At 40.4% G+C, this 24,529-nt stretch overlaps 2 protein-coding genes across 5 annotated transcripts in view; both read left to right on the top strand.

Annotated features, from left to right (window-relative positions):
* The first annotated feature begins 62 nt into the window (after window positions 1-62).
* ehd4 (EH-domain containing 4) lies at window positions 63-13,620 on the top strand. The gene is made up of 6 exons (XM_027000376.3): window positions 63-493; window positions 1,720-1,896; window positions 3,620-3,717; window positions 7,950-8,362; window positions 9,985-10,149; window positions 11,441-13,620. Exons 1-6 carry the CDS (start codon window positions 264-266, stop codon window positions 11,996-11,998), a joined length of 1,641 nt encoding a protein of 546 aa, XP_026856177.1. The 5' UTR covers window positions 63-263; the 3' UTR covers window positions 11,999-13,620.
* A 1,795-nt stretch (window positions 13,621-15,415) lies between these two features.
* Window positions 15,416-24,529, top strand: part of sptbn5 (spectrin, beta, non-erythrocytic 5) — a 43,597-nt gene continuing 34,483 nt past the window's right edge. For 3 of the 4 annotated variants that reach the window (XM_081721015.1, XM_081721016.1, XM_081721018.1), the window contains exons 1-9: window positions 15,964-16,086; window positions 16,691-16,816; window positions 19,142-19,309; window positions 19,505-19,621; window positions 20,065-20,222; window positions 20,331-20,559; window positions 23,081-23,718; window positions 23,932-24,070; window positions 24,267-24,490. In XM_081721015.1, the coding sequence (XP_081577141.1) occupies window positions 16,057-16,086; window positions 16,691-16,816; window positions 19,142-19,309; window positions 19,505-19,621; window positions 20,065-20,222; window positions 20,331-20,559; window positions 23,081-23,718; window positions 23,932-24,070; window positions 24,267-24,490 (1,829 nt within the window). In that variant the 5' untranslated portion in view covers window positions 15,964-16,056. Of the gene's footprint in view, window positions 16,087-16,690; window positions 16,817-19,141; window positions 19,310-19,504; window positions 19,622-20,064; window positions 20,223-20,330; window positions 20,560-23,080; window positions 23,719-23,931; window positions 24,071-24,266; window positions 24,491-24,529 lie in introns of all 4 variants that reach the window. The other variant, XM_081721017.1, reaches the window with a different exon arrangement.

Here is a 24,529-nt window from a genome sequence, read left to right on the forward strand (position 1 = left end):
CTGCGCAAAACAAGATGCTGTGGGCGTCATGAATATTCACATGCGTCCTATACGTAGCAGGCCGGGTGGTGGCATAGCCCAGGTGAGGTAACAGCTGCACAGCTGAAACTGTGCGAAGAAGCCACTTAGATTGGTAACAGGTACCTTGGTGGTGAGTCAGGACAGCACTAGAACAGAATCCTAATCGCTGGCAACGTTCAAATAAGATACGAAAAGGTGAAGTAAGGTTGCGCAATCCCTGGTCGGTTAAAAGAAGCGGCATTATGTTCAGCTGGGTAAACAAGGAGCAGGGTGGTAGGAACAAAGAGGGCGATATGTTTCAAACAGTGACCGAGGGACTTCAGAGTCTTTATACCAAAAAATTACTACCTTTAGAGGAAGCCTACTTTTTCCACGATTTCCACTCACCAGCACTGGAAGAAGCGGATTTTCAGAGCAAACCTATGGTTCTTCTGGTGGGACAGTACTCCACAGGGAAAACTACTTTTATAAGGTAATGATAGCATTGACACTTCGTAATGTACGAGAAATGTCAAGTATGTTTTGCAACATTAAGTGTCAGGGCACCAGTTTATTTTCCTAAAGTGTTTGATTGGGCGCTTTCCCACTAATCAACAGTTCATAAATGCTGTAAGAACATTAAATGAATTGCAGTTTATCGCCCGTAATAAACTTGGGTACGGTAAGTCAGTCACCGTTTCTGTCCCTGATCGACTTAAATAAGCGTACCGAGAGAAGCGTAGGCTAAGCATATGTCAGCGGTTTTGGGGCGCTTCCTTCTGGGAAGCCTCCTCACAGTAGTTTATTAGTTTTAGGCACAGAACATTTCCTCTTGGAAATTCAGCAATTCCCCAAGAAATGAGAACCTGCTGACGAACACTACGTTGTTTCATTTATAATGTCATTTAAACACTCGAAGCAGAGTCAGACATTTCCCCCCAATTCTCTTTTAAAAATCGAATAATTATTCCCCCAAACCAGATTGGTTCCCTAATCGATGAGATATAGGCGAGTTCTAATTAGTTAATCTGTGCATGGAACACTAATTGTGCTTTTCTGAGAAACCTTAAGTTCCTCATCCTCTTATTGCGTAATATCGTGGGCAATGGTGCAGCTACGGAGTTACAGGAAGGTTGATGAGTATGGCTACATCTGTTCATGTGTTGTACCTAGTCCTCTGTCCAGCGTTGGTCAACTGATGTTAGCCATGACAGTCTTGCTGGTCCCAGCCTTTAATGATACTTAGTGTGAATTGCGGAACAACCACTGTATATATTTATTTAGTTTGATTAACTCTTACCAGTTGAAGTTACACAATAGGTTCTTTTTGTTTGGTTGTGGAATATCAATCACAAATCTGACCCCTCATTTCCTTCCTCTTTAGTTAGCATTTAACTAGTATATGATTTGCACTTTTTGAGTATTTAAAGAGCAGCAGTTTTAGAGCCTGATTTACATTAGCGCTATTTATTCCACTTATTTTGTAAAGTTGAGTTTCAGTTTAATTTCAATGGGTACTCATATGCATAACAAAATAGTTTCCAAAGTCAGTACCTCATTCATCTTCAGGTCCAAAATTAAAATTTGCATCATGTTTTGAACACACCTTAACACTCCATAATAGACTTATTATGACACAAAAACTGCAAATGGCCAGTAAAACTGTTGTGAAAATAATATTTTCACTCAGTATTTTATCATTTGCTCCTCTGGCTACAGGTATCTCCTAGAGCAGGATTTTCCGGGTATGCGGATCGGGCCTGAGCCAACAACAGATGGTTTCATCGCTGTGATGTATGGGGACAACGAGGGGGTTGTTCCTGGCAACGCCCTTGTTGTGGATCCCAAGAAACCATTCCGCAAGCTCAATGCCTTTGGGAATGCCTTCCTGAACAGGTAATAATAATGCATGGCTTCTCCCCCTTGGAAATAGCATGGACCTCAGTTAGGCTTTCAGGTCCTCCATCTCCTGTTTGTGATAATACACCCAATGTATTGGCCTAATGTTTATACTGCTGTTTGACAAGTGAGCCTGAGTGGAACAGAATGCCGTTCAAGCTCTCTCAGCCTTCTCACAAGGCCATGGCACTGTACAGTCCACTACTTTTCATGCATGAAAGACTTGAAAGACCCAGCTGTTACTGGGCCAAATCATTAAGACCATGAGCAGAGCTTTGGCCTCTCAGGACTTATGCTGGCAAACATTTCTCTAGGTCAGTAGTAATGAAGTTACTCTATATTTTCTTGTCACAAGGGTGTTGTGTGTGTGTGTGTGTGATCCTCTCCTAAAGAAACACCCTGTGAAGCATACTGCAGGCGTATTTGAATATCTAGTGTACTGGCAGGTATAGTCCCTCACAACTGTAATACAGGTGTGACACCTACCCGAGCTGTTGCCAAAACAGGATCCATTCCCAGGTGTTGAAAACATACAAATGACCAGTTCAACTATATGGTTTATATATAAATTTCCCATACACACACCTCTTTGTCCTTCAAGCTATGGCCTGGTATATAGGATTGCTGTTCTTAATTCCTACAGTAGAACACTATGAGTTGGTGTGTTCACTAGGTGGTATGCAGCCTCACTTCCTATCCACTTTCCACAAACAAGTTAGCTGCAGGAAATGGCTGGTCACTCCTCTTTATAAGCGGTCAGGGATGCTGTTTGTGGCGCCACATTTTTTTTAATGTTTAATTTTAGCAAGTAGACAGTTGGGGGAGGGGGGGTCTGGTTCGTTGGATATTTATGTGTGGGGGGAAATGGATAAGTGCTTCTTTGACAGTCACTGCCACCAAGGTCAAAGACACACTCAACAGAGCATCTCCTCTTCTCCAAAGGAACCTTGAACAATGCACTTAGTTTCCTGTGGAGCACTCTGTGCGTCATATGACTGTGTGTGTGTGTGTGTGTGTGTTTTCCAGAGACTGTCCAGTTGAGCAAATGAATATGTATCATTTTCTAGAAAATGAAACTTAAGCAGTTATTTAAATGAACTTTATTATAACTGTTCCCACCCTTGCTTTTTGCTGACTATGTAACTAATATCTCATGGTAGATGTTGTAATTTCCTCTTTTCTAAAGAATCATTGAATAATATAATTATAAGCACAGTTTTGTAATGCTTTTCATATAACATTATTCTAATGTTTTCTTAATACTTTTCTTAGAAAACACTAAATATAGTATAGGGCCAGTGACCACTGACACATGCATCAATGTGAGGTCCACATTTTCAGAATACTGATTAGTGTGTTCTGCAATTAGTGAGCATAGATGGAGCATTTCAAATATTATTTGTATGAATGTGCATGACTCAGCCTAGGCCCTGCATAAAACCCATATATAACTTTAGATTAGGTCGATTCTAAGTTTTATTGCAGACATTCGACACTGAGTCAGAAACGGGTCCTGAACACAAATTAATGGAGACCATGAAAGTTTAATAGTGACCAGCAAAGTTTCAACCAAAATTTGAAAGTAAAGATGATGACAAGGGGAAGGGCATCAGCTGGTTACCTACCCAGTGGTTTAAACATATAGTCAACAAGTATCTGTGCTGGTCTACCTGTTTCTTTTGATGACACTCAGCAAGTTGTCTGTGTCTGTAACCGACAGGTTCTTCTGCTCTCAGATGCCCAACCAAGTTCTGCAAAGCATCAGCATAATCGACACACCAGGGATCTTATCTGGAGAAAAGCAGCGCATTAGCAGAGGTTAGTAGCTGTGTGTGTGCTGTCATCAATTCCACCAGCAGGAGGTTGCAGTCCAAAGATCAGAGTCATGTGTGCTACCTGAGAATTCAGATACAAAAAGGCATACATAACAATAACAATCTGTTTTCACACAGAGCCTGTTCTTTTTTTTATGGCCTTCACAAGTGTTCCTCTTGATGTAAACTACAGAGCAGGATCGTGTTTTTCAGAAAAAGGATTTCTGTAGAGTGACCAGATGTCATGTGACCAGCCAGTGACCCTGATTTTGTTAAGGTTGTTTGACAGAATTCTTCAGTCATGTCCACCAAAACCTGATTTGCCACTTGTGTATTGTAGGAACATGATTCACAACAATATGTTCTTTGGTCATTAATTTTAACCCCACTCACCAGATGCAAGCCTGAGCTATGACTTCCGTCTCTGCCTTCCATCCTGTGGGCATGGCAGGACTCACACAGCAGGCTTAGCACAGGGCTGTGGCGTTACTCTGTCAGCATTTCTCACTTTCTGTTCCTCATTTTGCAAGTTTCAGGCCACGTTGGTTTCATCTTTCTAGACATGCCACTGGGCATAATTACATGTACCCAAATAACAAATTCGGTATGCCTTTCTGTCACTGACAGGTGACAGGGGTGAATCATGTTATAGAGGTTTACTGGCAGAGGACTGTCTATAAAACATACATATGTGGTAGAATACAGTAATAATAGTACTGATTATAACCCCAAAGACAAATGATACTGCATTATGCAGCATGTACAGTAGAGCATTATATAGGCTATTCTATCTAGAAATGCTTCTGTTCTAGTTAAATACATTTAATATAATAGCAGGTCAGATGCTAATGAATGAAACACTGCACTTTCTGATACTGCAATTTTGTGTTATTTTATAAATGTATGCTAATATTGCTCAGTGTTAGAAACTTGGTTTTGATGTTGACATAGTGTCATAGGAAATGGAGGGTTGATTGTGGTTTTGGTGGTATAGGGTCTATATGGGTTTTTATGTTTTTTATAACAACAAAAATAAAAAAAATATTTTAAAGGTGATAACTTTCTTAATCTAAAGATGGCTTTACAGTACAATGTACACACACACACACACACACACACACACACACACAAGCTCTAACAGGAAGAAGAAAACTACTGAAAATATTGAATGAGCAGGAATGTTTTGAGTTGGGCTTTTAAAGAAATCATGGAAGAACAAACCAGAATTTAGGAACTAAGACACTTAAATACCTGCTCCCTGTGGTGGGCAGTGCCAACTTGGAAATGGTAAGATGGTGTTTCCAAGTTTACATTGCCCACTGTGTTCACCAGGGGTGTAGGGAAAGAGAAGCTCACAGATATTGGTACAGAACAGAAGCCAGTGTAAATGACTTGGATGGAGTTGATGTGAGCTGTTCTTGTGGTATGTGCAATAACTCTTTCTGTTGAGTGTTCTATGTATCAGAATGCCACTGTAAAAATAAATATATATAGGAGAGGTTGAAGGTTTTTCCCATATTCTGTATTACAGGGATGGGACTGACCAACTTTCCATCAATTTTAATGACGTTGACAGAGAATAATAACTAGGGTCTTGGGACCAAAGCTTGAGTTTTAATAGTGATGTGTTTCAGAAAGTTGGAGTTCATCCATAATTTTATGTTAAATCCATGACCCAGGGTAGGGTAGCCCAATATCTGATGTTAGTGCAGCTTTTCAGCTGCCTGGGTCCTCCTTTTGAGGGTGTGATGTCTGCCGTTTAGGGGTTATTAAAGTGGCCACCCTTCTCCAGGGTAGTAGGTGGAAATATGTTGTGGGGTCTGTGGTATTGTCAATATGAGAGTCACTGGCAAAACCTTGAAAATTTAAGATTATGTTGATAAATTGTATGAGCCAGTGGTACAGAGTCAAGAGGGTGAAACATAGAGGGTCAAAGACTGATCCCTGGCGAACACCTTGTGTCACAGTCGCAGAGGCAGACTTATGTTTTCCATTGGCAACAAAACTGTCTGTTGTTGAGAGCTTATCTAAACAAGGCAAGCTGTACTTCAATGATACCAATACCTGAGAGATGAGTGTATTGTTTTCAGCAGACAGGAGGAGATGAGTTACAACACACAGAAGAGTATTATCAGTGCTGTGTACTGTATAAAAGCTTGATGTAAAAGGTTCAGAATAATCTTTTTCAGAAAAGTTTGTAAGTGTGAGTTTCCAGCCCTTTCTAATTTTGCCAGGAAGCATAGATTAAAAATAGGTCAATAATTTTCCAAAAGGCAGAATCAAGAGCAAGTTTCTTAAGAATGGCATTATAAATAGCAGTTTTAAGCGAAGAGGTGCTTATAGACCAAGTTTGGTCTTCCTGGCCTATTGTCTTCCTGTACTGAGGGTGAAGCTGAGGTTTATAGGAACCTCCTTGGAGCCAGTGTCTGTTTACTTATGTCCCTCCCCCACAGAATACAGCAAAGGTCCTGTGCCTTCTTTATTTATTCATTTATTTAAGTTTATACTTACTATATTAGAAAAATGTTCACTCATAGGGCATCTGTACACCTGTTGTATATGCGTACTGACGTACTGTTACAGACTGTAGGCCACATGCTGCGATTCACTATTTGGTAGCCACCCTGTATCCCATTTAACACTAGTCAGGACCAGTGCTGATCCTACAACATCTAGGCAACAGAATGTCCCAGTTGCTTGCTGAAGCATGTGATGAACCTGCTGTAGATTACAGCAGGGCAGCAGTGCTAGAGTCTCACAGATGTTTTGCGACGCTGCTATCAACCCATGGACCAGCGCTCCATGGGCGTTCCACATCTGTCACTGTTTTGGCCCCTTAACTTGTGCCTGGATTCCCAAAATGCTCTTCCCTTCTGTCAGATCCACTGATTGTGCACTGACTGGCTGATGAAGTCAGCTGGTCACGTGTTTGATGACTTAAGGGTCCAGCACTGCATTTAAGTTCTTATGTGGGTTTTCTCTAAAAAAATGCTCCACCCTGTTAGACTTGTTATTGAATTGGTGAAGTTAGTAAAAGGAATTTTCTTTGCTATCCATAAGCAATAGATATGCCTTCAAATTGTTACTTTTTAAGAACACTTCATGTGCATTTGTCTGTTTTGCATAAACATGTATACTGAAAAAGTGTACATTTTTTACATTTTGCAGTTACAGCTGAGGACTGATTAAACAGCTCTGAAGTGATTTATTTTTTTTTTTCCCCTCCACTGGTATATATGGTCATGTCCTTTTAAAAAGCCAGTTGATTTATTTATTTATTTATTTATTTATTTATTTTTTTGGTATTTTCTAATACTCAAGGACAGTCCTAATGGTTCCAACATTCCCAACTCCTCATTTTTAAGACCTTGGCACGTGTTCGAACATTTCTCCAGTGAGATGTAATCGATGCCATTGTTTTGCACACTAATTTCCTTATCGCTATAGAATAGCTGGATGGATATCTTGTTACATTATGGTCTGAGTACATCAGCAGATGCACTGAATTGCTGCCAGTGATAGAGCAGTAGTTTGCTCACTATAAAATATGCCCATTCTACATGAAATGGATTTTCTCTGAGGAACATGCATGCCTCATGCCGGTAACAGTTTTTCTTTGTGCTGCACGTCACAGTGTGATACAGAACCTGCAATCTCTCTGTGCAGCTGCTTTGAACCAGCCTCCTGTTCCCTCTCACTCTTGGAAGAATGCCTGTGTAAATAACCATGCATTATTAAGTTCAATCAAAGCCAGCATTATGTTTTCTACACTGACTGTGTCAAGCATTTCTAGTTGCAAATAGAAGTACTTCCCATAAAAGTGCTCTAATCATTCTGAAGAACTTTTGTTACATGTTCCATCCAGGTGCTGGTCTGTCTCACTTTTTCCTATGCCTACATAACAAATTGGGTTTTTCCACAGAATGTGATGTTCCTAGGTACTAAAATATACAAATCGTGTATCACTGAATTTATTGCAGTAAATAATGAGCTTCAGCAGAGCTCCATTTTTCAAAATTACATTTATGGTTAGGAGTTGTCCTTGTACTGCGCAACCTTACACAGATGTCTGTGTACTATTCCATGCCCTTCCTGGAGCTCTATCTATTCTCAAATCTGCTAATGAATGAACATTTATAAATTATGTCCATGCTGACCACATTTGGTGAATTCTCACACCCCCATGCAGTGTAAAAAGAGGGCTCCTTGTAAAGTCTCCCACTTTCTCTTCTTCAGGCTATGATTTTGCTGAAGTTCTGCGATGGTTTGGTGAGCGTGTGGATCGCATCATCCTCCTCTTTGACGCCCACAAACTGGACATCTCAGATGAGTTCTCCGAGGCTATAAAGGCCCTGCGCGGCCAAGATGACAAGATCCGTGTGGTGCTGAACAAGGCTGACCAGGTGGACACTCAACAGCTGATGCGAGTCTATGGGGCCCTCATGTGGTCCTTAGGCAAGGTGATCAACACTCCAGAGGTGGTGAGGGTCTACCTGGGCTCCTTCTGGGCCAAGCCCTTGCAGAACACGGACAACCGGCGCCTCTTTGAGGCTGAGGCGCAGGACCTTTTCCGGGATATCCAGGCCCTGCCACGCAATGCTGCCCTGCGAAAGCTCAATGATCTCATTAAAAGAGCACGACTTGCCAAGGTGAGTTAGCTGCTAGAGCATAGCTGTTTCCTAGAACTTTGACAGAGTTTCCTAGAACTCACTGTGTACAGTGAGTATTGCTTTGGCCACAGCACAGTCTTTGAGAACCCTTAACCATGCCACAGTTTTGACTTTTCCAAACAAGTTTGAGATGTAGAGTCTTGGTGTGACTGTTACACTGAAAGGAGAAAGGGGGTTGCCATTGTGGCCAATAAAAGGATCGCAAGGTGTGTAGAAAACCCCAAATACATCAGTGATAGGATCATGTCCATCTGCATCAGAGGGAAACCTCTGAACGTGACCATCATCCAAGTCTATGCACCAACAGCAGATGCATCAGAGCAGGAAATTGAGGACTTCTATGCCCAGGTCCAGAGTATGGTGGTTTGACAAAAATGGACTGTGTGAAGTCCTCAAGAATTGGCTTAACATGAGTAGTCTGGCTTAACATGAGTAGTCTGATGTGAAATCCATTGTTTACTCATTTGGTTTGCAGTCCTGTTAAGTGTTTGCCTAAACACTTGCTAGCAAGAAGGAGCGTTTGGGTGTTTGTATCCATTACACTTATTAGGTCCATGTTTGGACCCATTTTAGATAACATTTCCTTTCTGACACTGCAGGTCTGGGCTGTTTTGTCTTTCTCTTCACCCTTGACCATTGTTGAGCCGGTGTTGTTTTTGGCTGACGGCGCAGTGGGTGGGTTCACACAGCGCAATGTGAGCTCCCATCACTGTGCCTGGATGTGCCTAGCACAGTCAAGACTGCACCCTTCCAAGTGCTCCATTTACCACCAAGAGTGTCTCTTATCTCTTCCGCAACACTTCCCAAAGCTGGCCCAGCATTCTGTGCGAAAGGAATAGGACGAGCACTTTTTTCTGTCCCCCGTACAGACCTTGTGTAGCACCCTTTTACATTGCATTATGTGTTAGCAACTTGAGAGTTGAGGGCCTTGCTCAGGGGCCCTAACAGTGACAACCTGGCAGTGGTGGGGCTTGAACTAGCAACCTTCTGATTACTAGTCAAGAACCTTAACCACTGAGCTACTACTACCCCTTTTTCCATGCACCCAAAATTGCATGGCGGTGGGGAGTTGGTACAAGGAATGCTGCACACTGGTGTAGTAAATGGAAAGCCCTTTTTCCCCTCACACTTCCTTCCTCTAGTGTACTGCCCTTCATGTTTATGCCATTCCTAGCTGTTGCTGGCCTTTGGTACTTCATGGAAGGAACAAGCATAGAAAAAGCATGGCATTATTTTAGTTGCTCCTGCAGCATGTTTCCTCTTTATTGAGGATGGAGTTAAGTAAACACGGACACTGTTAACTATTCCCATGGAAAGGGACAGACCCAAGGTGGAGGCCAGTTGATAGCTTCAGATTATGTAATCAAGCTGTAGGATTGTGAGGTGAAGACCTTTTTAGTGGTGTTAATTACAACCTGTCTCTGTCGGTCACTGAGAATACATTATCCAGATATAGCATTTGTATATCCTGTTTCGCACCAAATCTTACTCTGCCCTTTCACTTGTACAAATTAGTAATAGTTGAACATCATATAAATGGTTCACAAATATTTTGCTATGTTTCTAAGGCCACACATGCTTTGTTGTCTTTATCCCCATAGGTGCATGCATATATCATCAGTCACCTAAAGAAGGAGATGCCTTCTCTATTTGGTAAGGAGAAGAAGAAGGAGGAATTGATCGCCCACTTGCCAGAGATCTATCAGATGCTGCAGAGGGAGCACCACATCTCACCTGGAGATTTCCCCAATGTTAATAAGATGCAGGTATATCCCATAAACAGTCACTCCTCTCAGTTGCTACTTAATCACTTATGTGCTTACTATGTCCCTTTCTTTAAACCAATGTAATGTCCTTAATAAAGCAGTGCTTTCTGAGTGGTAAAAACACTTCTAAATCCCCTAACAGAGAGATATGTTCAAAGGAAATACAGTTGATCATGTACTGATCAATTAGCAATAGAATTTAAAAGGGGAATTATTAGATTGCTTCTCTTTGGAGAAAGCATATGTAGCCTTGCTTTCCCAGATTGGGGCCACTGTTGTGTGACTGGGGAAAATGTGTAAATTGTATCAGCAATTCATAGCAACAAAATGGAAAGAAAAGCATAAATAGGTCAACATTATGGTAATTATTTGTAATTCATGGTCCCTTTATTAATGAATAATAAAGTTTGCATATAATTGTCAAAATGAAAGACACTATACACACACACACACCTGATGCAAAAAAGAGAAAACTGTTGATGACAACTTAATGAACCCTTCAGCTTCTGATGCTTGGATGGAAAGAATAAGAACATTGCTAGCCCTGATTTTACAAACTGCCTAAATTAATGTAGAACAGTCTCCAATTAGCAGTGTGGTTTGAACCCCATGGAGGACACGAGACCTGGTGGTGCTATTGTGTGCTAAGCCGTGGAACCACCCACTATGGTGTCACATTCTCCAGGCCTCGCCTGAGGATGTTTGTGTAACATTGGACGCTGCCACATTTAGGCCCTGAGACTTACCGTAGTGCACGAACCATTAAAATACCAGACGAATGGTATAATCTTTGAATTGCTGCTGAGTATGAAAGTCTATACAAATAAACTTGCCTTGCCTAATCTAATGAATTTGGCATACTTTACCAGTGGGGTACAGAGAAATGATTTTTGATGTATTTGAGACCCAGATGGATTTTCATTTTTATTTTTGATAGTGAAAACCCCTAAATAGAACCAAACATAATAGAATGGAATGAAATAGAATAGAAAACAATAGAATAGATGCATTAGGGCAATCGAAACTGTTTCCAGGCAGTACTTAAGATGCAGGCTGTCCACTAAATAGATTAACCTTCAAAGGACAACATTGATTAGCATTTGTAGTCTCGGATATCTCTAAAAAGAAAACTACCCCTTCCCCTTGTTGTTTAGCCTTTTTATCTCTGTACCGTACTGTAGCCTAGTAAATTAAATAGAATTTTAAAAAGAATGTTTTTATATTGTTTTATATATTGCATTGTGTAATAATACTTTTTCCATGTTACTCCTTCTCGTGTGTGTGAACACAGGAGCAACTCATGCACTACGACTTCAGCAAGTTCCCCTCCCTGAAAATAAAGCTTATCGAATCAGTGGACAAGATGCTGAGCAACAAGATCTCCTCACTGATGATTATGATCCGGGAGGAAGAAGGCAAGCAGCCGCCCCAGATGGTGATGGGCGGGGCCTTTGATGGCTCCGGAGATGGCCCCTTTGGCCATGGCTACGGCGAGGGCATCAGCGCTGGCGCGGATGCCGAGGACTGGATCGTGAGCCGCGACAAGCCACGCTACGATGAGATCTTCTACACCCTGATGCCCATCAATGGCAAGGTGACTGGCATCAATGCCAAGAAGGAGATGATGAGCTCACGCCTGCCCAACACCGTGCTTGGGAAGATCTGGAAACTGGCTGACTGCGACAGGGATGGGATGCTGGATGACGAGGAGTTTGCCCTGGCTCAGCACCTTATAAAGGTCAAGCTGGAGGGCTTCGAGCTGCCCTCAGAGCTGCCAGCCCATCTGGTGCCCCCAGGCCACAGAAAGAACCCCACTGCAGACATCTTGTACACAAACCAAGAGGACTGAGAACCTGATGTGACCACGTCTTCTATTTTTATGTAAACTGCACACAATGTAGCCTTCAACCAATAATTCTAACAGAGCAGATAATGAAAGAAATCTGGTACTGCAAGTTAGCATTATTATGTTTTGTAGGAACTCTGCTTAGGACAGAACGGAAGGAACAAGCGACCAAAGAAATCAAACAAACAACAAAAAAACCCAACATGATTTGCTGTGAGTCCTAATGTGGAGACAGTCTGAAAAGTTTTATATTCCCAAATACTCTGTATTTAGACTGGCTGGAATTAGTGGTTGCATAACTTTATGCTATCACAGTGACTATAAAAATGGGTTATGCTATCTCATATTGATATCACTTTTTAAACCTTTCTATCTGTGCATCTGATGCAGTCTGATGTATGTCTGCAACCGTGCTTCACACTGAAAACAATGAAAACATATCACAATGTCTAACTAACTAAAAAGGATTCATAGTCATGTTTTTAAAAGCAGCCAATTATATATTTCATATTTTTCTCACATCAAGTTGTATGTATGAAGTACAAGGAACTTCTAAATAGCAAGTTTACTTTAATATACCTCTTAAAATAGACATTTACTTTTATACAACATGTAATGCATACAAAAAGACACCAGAAAGAAAATAGAATATTTTCCTTTATCCATTAATTCTAATTCAAAAGGATGAACATACTGTCAGTGTTGTGCTCTCTGACCTTGTAGTTTTGGAAGAGACAACATGGAAGGTTTGCTTTCCATAATACTGACATTAGGTCTTTTAACTTAATTGATTAAATGATGCACACTGCACACGTTTTAGAGGTAGCCTAAGTTAACGAATGCCAAGCCTGGTTGCTGAGAAAACCATCCAACAAATCATTTTCAGTGAGTTTGAAGAAAGTCTAGCTCTCAGAGAGAACTCTTACTTAGAGTGACACGTTACCTTTCCTTAGCTGGCCGAGTCACACAGCCAGCTGTTCGTAGCTTGTATTGTGCAACTAAATAAGTGCCAAAGGAATACCAAAATTGCAGTGAAGAATTTTCACTGCCAAGCACTAGTCTAAGAAGATTTGTTCATTCACCCCCACTGCTGTTCACATCTGTGGACTCATTGAGATCAGTGCGCATCTTCGGCCTATCTTTTGCACCAGCAAAAATGGTCAGCTGTTATTTGGATTTGTAAATCAATGTAACAGTTATGAGTTCATGTGTCTTATCCTGTGGTGAGGTGATACCTCAATGTGGTTGCTTTTGATTGGTCAGTGGTGGCAAACTGTTCTTGGTCAAAATAAGACTGAAAGAAGTGTGGGATGGATGGGTGGGTCAGTGGGTGGGGGGTGTAAAGGATTTTTGGAGGAGATCTGAAGTGGAGCTGAGCCAGAGCTGGTGGACTGAGAAATCTCTCTTGGGCTTGCTCTCTCTTTCTCTCTGTTTCCCTCTCTCCCTCACTCTTTCTCTATCTCTCTCTCTTTGTCTCTATCCATCTATTATGTAACATTCAGGAAGTATTTTGTATTCTGCATTTCTGTTATTTATAATGTGCACAGCCTTGTTACAATATTTAACCAATTGTAGTGTTGTAATTAATTGGCTTGTGTTATGCTAATAAATCCTGTTACCTTGAACTCATGTGAAGCTCTGCTCTTAAGATAACATTACATAATGTAAATGCTTAAGTACCCACTGAATGCTGTAAAGAACCAGCTATAGTTTTATATAATGTTGACACCAGTTCCCTGTAAAGTATTGAGTGCTGCAAACATCTATTAGGTTAAACCATAAGTTAGGCTAGCTGAACAGTAAACCTCTGTCAAAGCAGGCTATTTTTTGGCATTAAGGAACTTTATGCCTAGGCTTTCATATCTTATGCTAAGCTATGCAATAGAATTTGCTCTTTCTATCACATTTGTTAATTATAGTTTGGAGTCAGATAAATGGATTAAGTTGTACATGCACTATACCTCCAGATGCATCTCTTTCCGCTGTAGGTAAGAGGACTGGAGGTATGCAACTCCTCCATACTAAATGATGTAATTGCATGATTTGAGTAGAACAGGGACTCACGATTCACTGATATCCTGAGCTAATATTGCTGGGCCATTCCTGATGATAATAAATATTTCCATATATGCATGTGTAGGTGATGATGCTGATAAAGATGTATTGGATCTACTACACATACGGACAGTGCTGTTGTAAATCAAATTAAAGGGGCTTATCTGATTTGATTTTGTTCAAGTTTTGTCTGTTTTGTGGTAGAAAGCCACTTGGCCAACTCGATTTATCTGAGCTGTACCTGGTCATCCAGGGCATATAATTAATAAATCATCATATTGACACCAAATGTTCAAATGCTAATGCTGAACATTTGTCATTATTTCTACTTTTGGTTAATTTTACATTTGATTTGCGATAATGATGTCACACCAGTATCGTATATTATTAAAAACGATTCAAATATTTAGGCATGAAGATTGTGTTTTAATGTGCAGAGCAGAGCTAATCAGTATGTGAAACCTTTTTTTAATACAAATGGAAAGTAAAAAGTTTTTTTTTTTTAATCATTGTAGTATTAACATTGTTACTGCTAATAATGTGCACACTGACTCCCATCTTTTTGACCAGATGAGGCCTGATGCTTCTATTAGAGCTATTCTGAGTTACTCATGTGAAAAGCAATATTTATATACAATATAAAACCTCTGTTATTGTTTTTTTATATAGTCTTTTCTATTCAGCACATGAAGTGTTACATTGGGGTATTTGTTTGCATAATATGTAAACATTTTCATTCCTAAGCATCACAGCATGGTCCAAAAGTTGATTCTCAGGAACTTCATGATTTCAGCATTCAGGACAATCGTGTGGCCCTAGGCCGCTTTGCTAAGGTCCTATGACAGATTAGTAACAAACATCTGAAAATTATTTTTCAACAGAGGACTTTAGTAACTGAGTCAGTATCAGATGTTAGTTGTTAAGAGAAAACATGAATCAACAAAAAGGGAAAAGAGGAAAAGAAAAACATGCTGTACAAGGAGGACATTTGAATGAATGTTAGGGTCTCTGAAACAGCAAAACACTGTCTCCATTTTAAATAAGTATCCAGTTCAATTTTAGATGTAGTAAATGAGTAAATGCATTTCTTAGTATTGGACGTTGGGACCTAAGTGAATATCAGTGTTGCATTTAAGACTAAATGTTTTAGGACAGGCATTTTTAATAGCTTGTGCACTAATGTGTTTTTTCTCCACATCCCTCATAAGGGCACAGCAATGGAAACACAATGGCTTGTTGTCAGTAGCAGTTTTGTTCTATTTTCTGGCAATCAAGTGAGTGTGTGTGTGTGTGTGTGTGTGTGTGTGTGTGTGTGGTGGGGGGGGTCAAGTTGCACTCAGTCATAATTGTAAGTTGCTTTGGATAAAAGCGTCAGATAAAATTCTGTAAATGTAATAGAGAATTTGCATATTTGGGCATTGGTAGTACTTTACTTGTAATTGGAAGGTTGCCACTGCCAAGGTGCCACTGTTGGGCCCCTGAGCAAGGCCCTTAACCCTCACTTGCTGAAGTTGTACTCAGTCATAATTGTAAGTTGTTTGGGATAAAAGTGTCAGGTGTGTGTGTGTGTGTGTGTGTGTGTGTGTGTGTGTGTATATTCAAAATTGTAGTGAAGCACAGAATCCATTATTATGATCTTCCCTTATTGGTTTTCCTTTACTCTTTACAATGTTATATTTTGAGTTAACTATTTCCTTAAAACATTTGCACTGCTGAATTGCACAGAGTGGTGCAACCTTTGAACCTTTATTGTGCAGTGTCAGGTGAAAGATGCCTTTCCTGTCAATCTACTACCCACTATGACTTCAAAGTTCATTTCACTACTTCACTGGTCAACCACAAAGAAAGAGCTCTCTTCATACAGGCTTAAAATCATGAATACTTCTACATCTTAGACCATTTTGTATTTTGGCTGAGAAGAGGACTTTGTGAAGGTTTGTGATGACGTTTAGTTGTATTTGGTCTGCATTGATTTTTATTTTTCATTTTTGGATGCTTCTACAGTAATGTCAAGATATGTAATAAAAGCTCTGCTGGTAATTTCTAATATTACATTTGCTTTTCGTAATACTGAATACTGATCCAAAGTTTTGTATCACAATTATACTAGCATAAGAGGCTTATGTAGAAGCTAATTAACTATTTACTAAAATTTGTACAAAGTAATCCTTTAAAACTTGTTTAAAAATGTTAAAGATGTACTGAATAGTTATGGTTTCTTTTTACAACCTCTTAATGGACCTACCATTAGCTGAAGCTCTAGTAAAATGTGTGAAGCTTAATTATTAAACTTGTCATATGATTGCTATTGCATTTAATGTGAACTAACAATCATTGCTACGAGACATGGAGCCATAATAGAATGTTAACGAAATACTTTATAGTTATGCAATTGTGACTAACATGGAATAAAAGTTAAGCAGGTTTGCATGAGACTAATGTTAACTGACTTGTATTGGCCTTCCTTAATTAAACGCAATTTTATCATTTTTTGAGTAATTTGTTAAATGCAGCATGATTGAATTTTCTGGCCCTAAATTCAAAATCCATCAATTAGACCTCATATTAACTTTATACTTTTACCTGAATCCAGCTAAGTAGGTGTTGTTTCTAAAAGAGCATGTTGCTGTGATGTCCCAGATGTCTAAGCAGGAAGACGTGGACGAGTATGAGCAGGGACGGATCCGAGAACTGCAAGAACAGCGCATGGCTGTGCAGAAAAAGACCTACACCAAGTGGATGAACAGTGTCTTCTCCAAGAATGGGGTAGCCATAATTGCCTCTACGCTCTTTCATGTCTATGTTCGCTCTTTCATGTTCAAGTGGCCATGACACTTTCCAATGCACTAGACTATGCCTAGCATTAAAAAATCTAATTGAGAATCAAAGTGCATTTAGTGCAGACTGAAGTCTATATTTAATATGTACCTAATGTGTTTTAAATGTGCTTCATTTGTGTCTTCACTTTTATTTTTAGTATAAGATAACAATAATTGTATTTTCTCTAAAACAAAGGTGGTACCAGCCTTTAGGACTTAGACTTGAATGTTATAAATATCATTTATAAAAACCATGTTATAAAAACCATGAATAAAAATCATACATTTTATAAAAAAACCCAAAAAAAAACATGTTATAAAAACCATATATATAAAAAACATTAAAAAAACAACAACATAGAGTCAGTACTCTTAAGTGCAAATATGCAGTAATTGTTATTTAGGCCAAACCTTTGTATTCTGTTGAAATAGAAACTAGGCTAATTAGGGTCATCAGTTAAGAAGTGACAGTCTGTGTTCCATTTTCTTTGTCTTGATAACATGGTAGTTAACTTTAGTGTTGTGATGTTAGCAGTCTTCTGACCCATATTACAATGATAGCTACATAATAATACCAGTGCTGGATCCTCTCAAATTATAAGTCCTCACAACTGAATATAATGTTCATATTCTCATGACTCAGAAGCATAGAAGTAACGTTAATATACACATCATACAAACAGCGTCATGAGTGGTAATTCGCTTGTAGGAAGTGCATGTACTTTTCACATATATTCAATATGCATACCCAATCAAATCGATAAGTTACTATAAGATAAAGTGAGCTGAACTCTAAATAAATTTGCAATCAAAATGTAGTTTATCTAATACAGTAGCACAGAGGATAATGGGGCCTAACAACCTTTTTTATCTCTCCTAGTCAATCCATTGTAAGCTGTTACATAACCCTTTGGTGGTACTTCAGTGAGAATGATTATAAAAAGAAGGAAAGGATGTGGCACATAAGTCAAGGGCTTGCATAAACATTTCATAAACAGGTGAAGCCAGGAAGTAAGAGCACAGCATGATAAGTATCACTACTTTATGAGGTACATTCATAGTCATCCAAGACTCTGAGCTCCACTTTCTTCCTGTGGAGAACAGCAGGTTCACTGGGGAATAACCATTGATACCTTTCAACTGTTCAAAAAATGAGGAATGAAGGCCAGTTCATTCAGTAAACACTGACCAGATGTGTACTACTTTAAATCACAAATGTTCCAAAACATCTTCTGACAAACTTGCAATGAACATTAAAAATATGCCCTAATAGTCCACAAATGAGAGTTTTTACTACTTGTTAAAGGACATATTAATAGCTCTGTGTAGCTTGCCAACACGGATTTTAAGTGTTTCCTTTTCCTTTTTCCCTTTTATTTGGGTCCTATGGGTATTGCTCCATTTTTCATAGCATCTATCAAGCATCTATACTTTGACACAACAAAAATGTAACTAACACCTGTACCATACCTTATATCAAGCATAGTGTTGATATGTGGCGATATAATTAGACGATGCATGCGTGTTTGTAATGAGTGTTTTCCCCATAGTTCTGAAACATGAAAATCACAGAAATGCCAGCTTGTCTGTGGAAAGGTAGATGTTCGTTCAGTTGAATGAAAATCCAGTCAGAGACATTTGATTCCCATAGCCCTTGCATTAGGGAGTGGCTGCAGTGCTCTAAGTGGAGCCGGCACACTGGGAGGAGTGTGTGAGTCATGCTAGAATAGAATATGGTGGCTGTAGGCCAAACACAATGTTCACAGCCAGTCTGCTGCTGCTGGTACAGGGAAGACGACGCTTCCTGCCCCACCTAACCCCAGAGTCTCGAGGGAATGCCAGGGGTCAGCTCAACCTGAGCCCCAGCTATGGGAATTTGGACTTATAACAAAAGGCCATGAGACTTTATTAGTCACTGTCATGACAGAGATAGTCCCATGTCTAACTGGCCTCAGGATGTTTGGTATTGTTGAATGTTGTAATTTTCACACATATGATATATCTGTCCTGTATAGAGCTTACGTCCTACAACAGCCAAGTTCATAAAGCATAATAATAGACACTGTGATGCTGTAGAAATATGGCATAATATTGCATTATGAATGGTGCATTATGTATGATAAAAAGATGAAAATGTAGGCAAAATTTAGAATTTATTTTGCCCTTTTATTTGAGGTCAGCATTTTGTTAAATGTCTATACCAGTAACCAGCAATTGAACTGTAATTTCAGTTTGCATGGATAAAGTAGCTAAAGTGTATTTCTGTGTTCAGGAAAAGGTGTTCCTAGAAGATGTGTATACGGAGCTCAAGACTGGGGTGCACCTGGTGCGACTTTTGGAGCTCATCTCCAGAGAGAAGCTGTCCACACCAAGCCAACGCATTCTCAGAGTTCACTATCTGGAAAACAATAGCATTGCCATAAACTTCCTCAAAACGAAGGTGCAGTCAGAATAATCAGCATAAACTGACTCCTCCTATGCACATTATACAAATAGGAAACAGACACCAGCAAAAATAATGATAATCTGAAAGACTTTCACTTCCAACATGTTTTTATTTCCTCAGAGAACTTCCTCTTCATTTATGAAACTCTTCAAAATTAGAATGGACATTCTACATTTTTCTTACCTTTAGATCCGGGTAGACCTGATTGGCCCCGAGAATGTTGTAGATGGAGACAGAACTCTGATCCTTGGCCTCATCTGGATCATCATTCTCAGATTTCAGATTGGAGCAATTAATCTCGATGAGGTATTGCCCAAACATCTTAAGATAGGCATGCCATAAACATTTGGGTTAATTGCAAAGGGAATGCTACAAAGTGTATGTGTAGGGACTTTCTAGTGACTTCTGTGGAAAAAAAAGACTATAAGGTACACCCATTTTATACTGCAGGTTTTTTTTTTATAGGTGTACATTTACAGATTCTCACCCATCTGTTGCCAACCAAAATTCATTCATCACTGTCTTCCCATTCATAGCTGGTCAGTTTCTATCCAAAGATCTACTTCTGACTGGGGGGGACCATGGTAGCATCATGGTTAGGAATGTTGAGTTGGTACAAGTATATCCGGCACAGCAGTGTTGCGGTAGTTTTTGTATGTCATCACTGTTGTGTTGAGAAGAACCAAATACACTCCTTAACATAGGTAGAGCTTTTGGTGCAAGCAAACATTGGTCCACTGCTTTTCTAGGACAGCGGTGATTCCAGCCTAGCACGGCGTTCGGCTAAGGAGGCTCTCCTGATCTGGTGCCAGCGGAAGACTGCTGGCTATACCAATGTGGATGTTCAGGACTTCTCTAGCAGCTGGAGGGATGGGCTGGCCTTCAATGCTCTCATCCATGCCCATCGGTAGTCTTCTTCAGGACACAATCCTGCACTCAAACCACTTCAATTTATCTTTAGTAGCACCACTAGCACATCTCCAACCTATAATACTTTGGTGGCATTTCCTTCCAGGCCAGATCTATTCAACTACAACCACCTTCACCCAGACGAGACTAGGAGGAACTTGGGCCATGCATTTGAACTGGCTGAGAGTGAATTTGGCATCATGCAGTTGCTGGATGTGGAGGATATAGTGGTGCCTCATCCTGATGAGAAGTCCATCATGACTTATGTTTCACTCTACTACCACTATTTCTCTAAAGTGAAACAAGAGCAGACCATCCAGAAGAGGATTGCCAAGGTTTGTCAGGCCAATAGAATCTATCTATTATTAAAGTTATGAGACATATTTCCTTAAAATATATTGTCAGCATTAATTGGATTTGACATTACCACAACAAAAAAAAACCACACAATTATCCAAACCTAAATACACACTATGAGAGGTTAGTTTCTTACTCTAAGGTCAATCAAAACACTCCCTGCCTGCTCCCCAGAGAATTCCATCCTTTAATCCTACAAGAGCGCAGGAACTGTGGATTATTGGATTTCATGGTAGGGCAAAGGAAGGAGCAGTGACCATAATCAGATGAGTGTGAACTCAGCTCTGGTAATAGAGGTAAACGAGGGATTTATTCAGCACAGTTAGAAAAATGCTGAAATAACCTTTGCTGTATTTCAGCACCATGACAGAAAAGGTTCCATTAGCTTCTCTCAGCAGACAGTTAGAGGTGACCTGGATAGGGGTGGAAGATTCTATTAGTATGTTGGCTTGAGGTCCATAGAGAGACACAAGGGTGTGAAGTGTCCAACTTTGCAGGAACAGTGCAGTGACAGGATGGCACCAACGTTCGCCAACGTATCCACACAACAGAACAGAGTACTAGCTAGTGAATTGTGTTAAATAATGATGGACATATTAGTTTGTAAATTGTTCTAGGCTATGTGAGAGATGGGCTCAGTCTGGCTGTAGGATGAGGGAGGCTGTGTTTGTTTCTAGTGCATGCTGCCAGGTCAATGGGTGGCAATGTCTCTCAGTGGCAGTTTCAGCAGTCACTGGCTGAGATGGCAGATTATGAGAGGGGTCATTATTAAACCACAAAAGAGAGTGACGGCTCTGGAAAAGGTGTGTATAACTTGCTAGATGTAAGTGTGCTATTTTGCATTGGCCAGGGGCTGTTACATTGGGTCCCCTCAGCACTTAATTCTTCAACAGTTTATTTCACATAAACAAAAAAATCATCCTAAAGCTTCTGTCATCATGTTAGGATAATATTTCAGTTTTATGTGAAGTATCAGTAACATTATGGCATAAAGAAAGAAAGCGAAAGAAAGAAAGAAGAAGAAAGCATCACATAACACTAATTTCTTCTTCATAGAATCTATAGGCATACAGTTAAAAAGTTACATGTGTTAATAAGAAAAGCTTTGGCAGATTTTATTTATTTTTCCACACAAGTAATTATTGTATTTTGTGGGACTACTGAAATGTCCCTGTAATTTCTGCCTTGTCTCATAGGAAGTTGCACCTATGAACACAAGTGTCCACTGGGGGTGCTAAAGAGAAGCTCAGCTTTTCGTGTAACCCTGTGATTGCTTTGCTATTAAAACAGATCCCATTTGGGCTCTTGAGTTGTTCAGAGGTGTAAGCATGAGCTCTCTCTTTGGGTGATTTCTGGTTCAAACCCTGAAGACTCCCACTAGCACATAAACCCTAGCCTTTGGTCTCCCAGGCTTGAGATGAGTAACAGTGGGAAAAAACCTCAGTTAGGACTTCAAAAAAATAAATTCACTGGAGTTGACATTATGATGTTGTTTTTTAAAGCTGCATCATCTTAAAGATGTCAACCATCAGTGTTATTTTAACAGTAAAATGTGGAATAATTTGGGAGCAACTCATGATGCCTGTCGGTTCGTGAGTGGGCCAAGCAGCTAGCTAATGTCACCTTTAACATAGAATCAATTAGGTAGCTAATGGCATCTCAAACATAGCTGTGCAGCCTGCCTCCCATTCCCTGATATCTCCAGCCAAAAGGTTTATGGGAACCTAGTAGCCAGCAAGTACACCATAGGCTTTATCCAACAAACTATGAGAATAGTGTAATGAATTTAACCCAGCTCACTAGTCTTACCATAGTCAGGCCTAGATCACCCTCTCCTGAGTCCATCTGCTTCCTTTAAAGCCTTCCGTTTGCCCAGTCTTGCCATCCCAGTGTGCATACTGAGCATTTTCTTCGCCTGTTGTTTCTTCTGGCTACCAACCTTTGCTTCCTCTTTAGACCATGCCGCACTCCTAGCCCTTTGGCTCTCTCTGGACTCTGCCTACCAGTTCTGAGCCTGAAATTGATTGACTACTCCCTGCATTGAGATCTCCCAGTGACTGATATCAATTGTACCAACTCCTCACACAGCCCCTATCTATATTGCGATCCTAATAAAGTCTTCCTCTTTTGGATCCAAACCCACATGTGTCCTGGCATTCCTGATAAATAGCCACAATTATACAAACAACATACATTTTATCATTAAAATAACACAGATGATTCACAGTTTCAAGTCAATGTAGCTTTAAAACAAAGTGGCATGGAAGTCTGAGCTGATCTGAGCTTCTCTTTAGCACTCAGTGGACATTTGTTTCTTTAAAGGGCGGCAAATCATAGCAGATGGTATGTATTTGTGGTTCTGTGAATAAGTGCTCAGAGGTGTTTGTATCCAATGAGGTAATGTATTTGACTTTTGTTCTTTAATGCAAGCTCATGGAAAGCAAAACAATTGTGAGTCAGTCTGAAGCCTTTTGTGAAGATCATCTGCTCTACTTCCAGATAGTGGACCTCTTGCAAGAACTAGACAACATGAAAGACCAATACCAACACATGGTTTCAGACCTCCTGTGCTGGATCAAAGCCAAGGTTGTGGCGCTGGATGACCGTTCTTTCCCGAATTCCCTGCCAGGCATGAAGCGGCTGGTAGCTATATTCAAGACATACCGCACCATGGAGAAGCCCCCTAAATACCAGGAGCGAGGCACAATTGAGGCCCATCTCTTGAGCCTGCGCACAAAACTTCGGGCCAATAACCAGCGGTCCTACATCCCCCCAGAAGGCCAGACCCTGGGGGACATTGAGCGCAGCTGGACCATGCTAGAGAGGGCCGAACATGATCGTGAGCATAACCTTCAGAGTGCCCTCGTGAGGCTGGAGCATCTTGAGCAGCTGGCACAGAAGTTTGGCCGTAAGGCAGCACTTAGGGAGAGCTATCTGGAGGACACCCTGCAGTTGGTCCAGAAAGAGAAGGACCAGAGTGGGCTGGGCAGCCTGGAGGAGGTCCAGGCTGCAGCCCGACGGCTGGAGGCCTTGTGCACAGACGTGCTGGCTCATGAGCCACGCTTCCAGGCTCTCAGTGAGATGGCTACTGTCATTGAGAGGGAGGACTACTATTGCAAAGACCAGGTCACCCGCAGGTGGGTTGCCATTGAGGTGGAAGTGATGACGTGGCTTAAAGTTACTGGCATTGACATGGAACTAAGATATTTTTCCTATTTTACCTAGCACATAGTTAGGGCACCTATATGTTTTTAGCTGCATATTCAATGTAATTGATACCAACTAAGAGTAGGATTATTTTTGTCTGAAACAAATGTGATCTGAGTATGTTCATTATTTGTGTGAAACAGGCAATTGAACATCTCCAACAAATGGAAACATTTGCTCCAGCAGCTGCAGCAACAAAGAGATTACACCGGAGATGTTGTAAACACATTGGCTGTTCTCAAGGACATCGGGTTAATCTCCCTGGACCTCAAGGACCTACAGGTCATTCTCTCAAAATTATGCAGTCTTTTCATTGTAATGCACACCATCATAATTAAAACAAGTAATGCAACATGCCACAGTTGTAGATTATTAGTGAATATCAAGGCTTGATGGAGCAGTATGTGTACTGAATTATAAGAATAACAACAACAAAATGCCAAACATAATGCAATCTAATATGTTTTCTTGTGGTTAGATCCATGCAGAGTCCTCTGAGTTGGGAAAACAGCTGCCAGATGTGGTGGACCTGCTGCAGAAGCAGGACCTGCTGGACACCCAGATATTCTCTCACGGTGAAACGCTGAGTGCCATCAGCAGCAGTGCCTTAAGAGGTGGACACAGAAATGTGTCTCAAATTCAGAGCAGACTAAAGGACCTAAATGCTCAGTACAACTTGCTTCTGACTCTTAGCAAGAACAGGTGAAACCTTTGCATTAAATATTATCTTGGTCAAGATTT

Source organism: Electrophorus electricus, chromosome 10, assembly GCF_041902795.1.
Source record: "Electrophorus electricus isolate QZ-2024a chromosome 10, ASM4190279v1, whole genome shotgun sequence".
Taxonomy (NCBI): Eukaryota; Metazoa; Chordata; class Actinopteri; order Gymnotiformes; family Gymnotidae; genus Electrophorus; species Electrophorus electricus.

Bases quoted from the DNA above. Each gene is read 5' to 3' on its own strand.
- ehd4 (XM_027000376.3), top strand. From the start codon at position 264: ATGTTCAGCTGGGTAAACAAGGAGCAGGGTGGTAGGAACAAAGAGGGC. The intron at 494-1,719 runs GTAATGATAGCA...CTCTGGCTACAG, and splicing joins GGGAAAACTACTTTTATAAG to GTATCTCCTAGAGCAGGATT. The intron at 8,363-9,984 runs GTGAGTTAGCTG...TTATCCCCATAG, and splicing joins AAAGAGCACGACTTGCCAAG to GTGCATGCATATATCATCAG.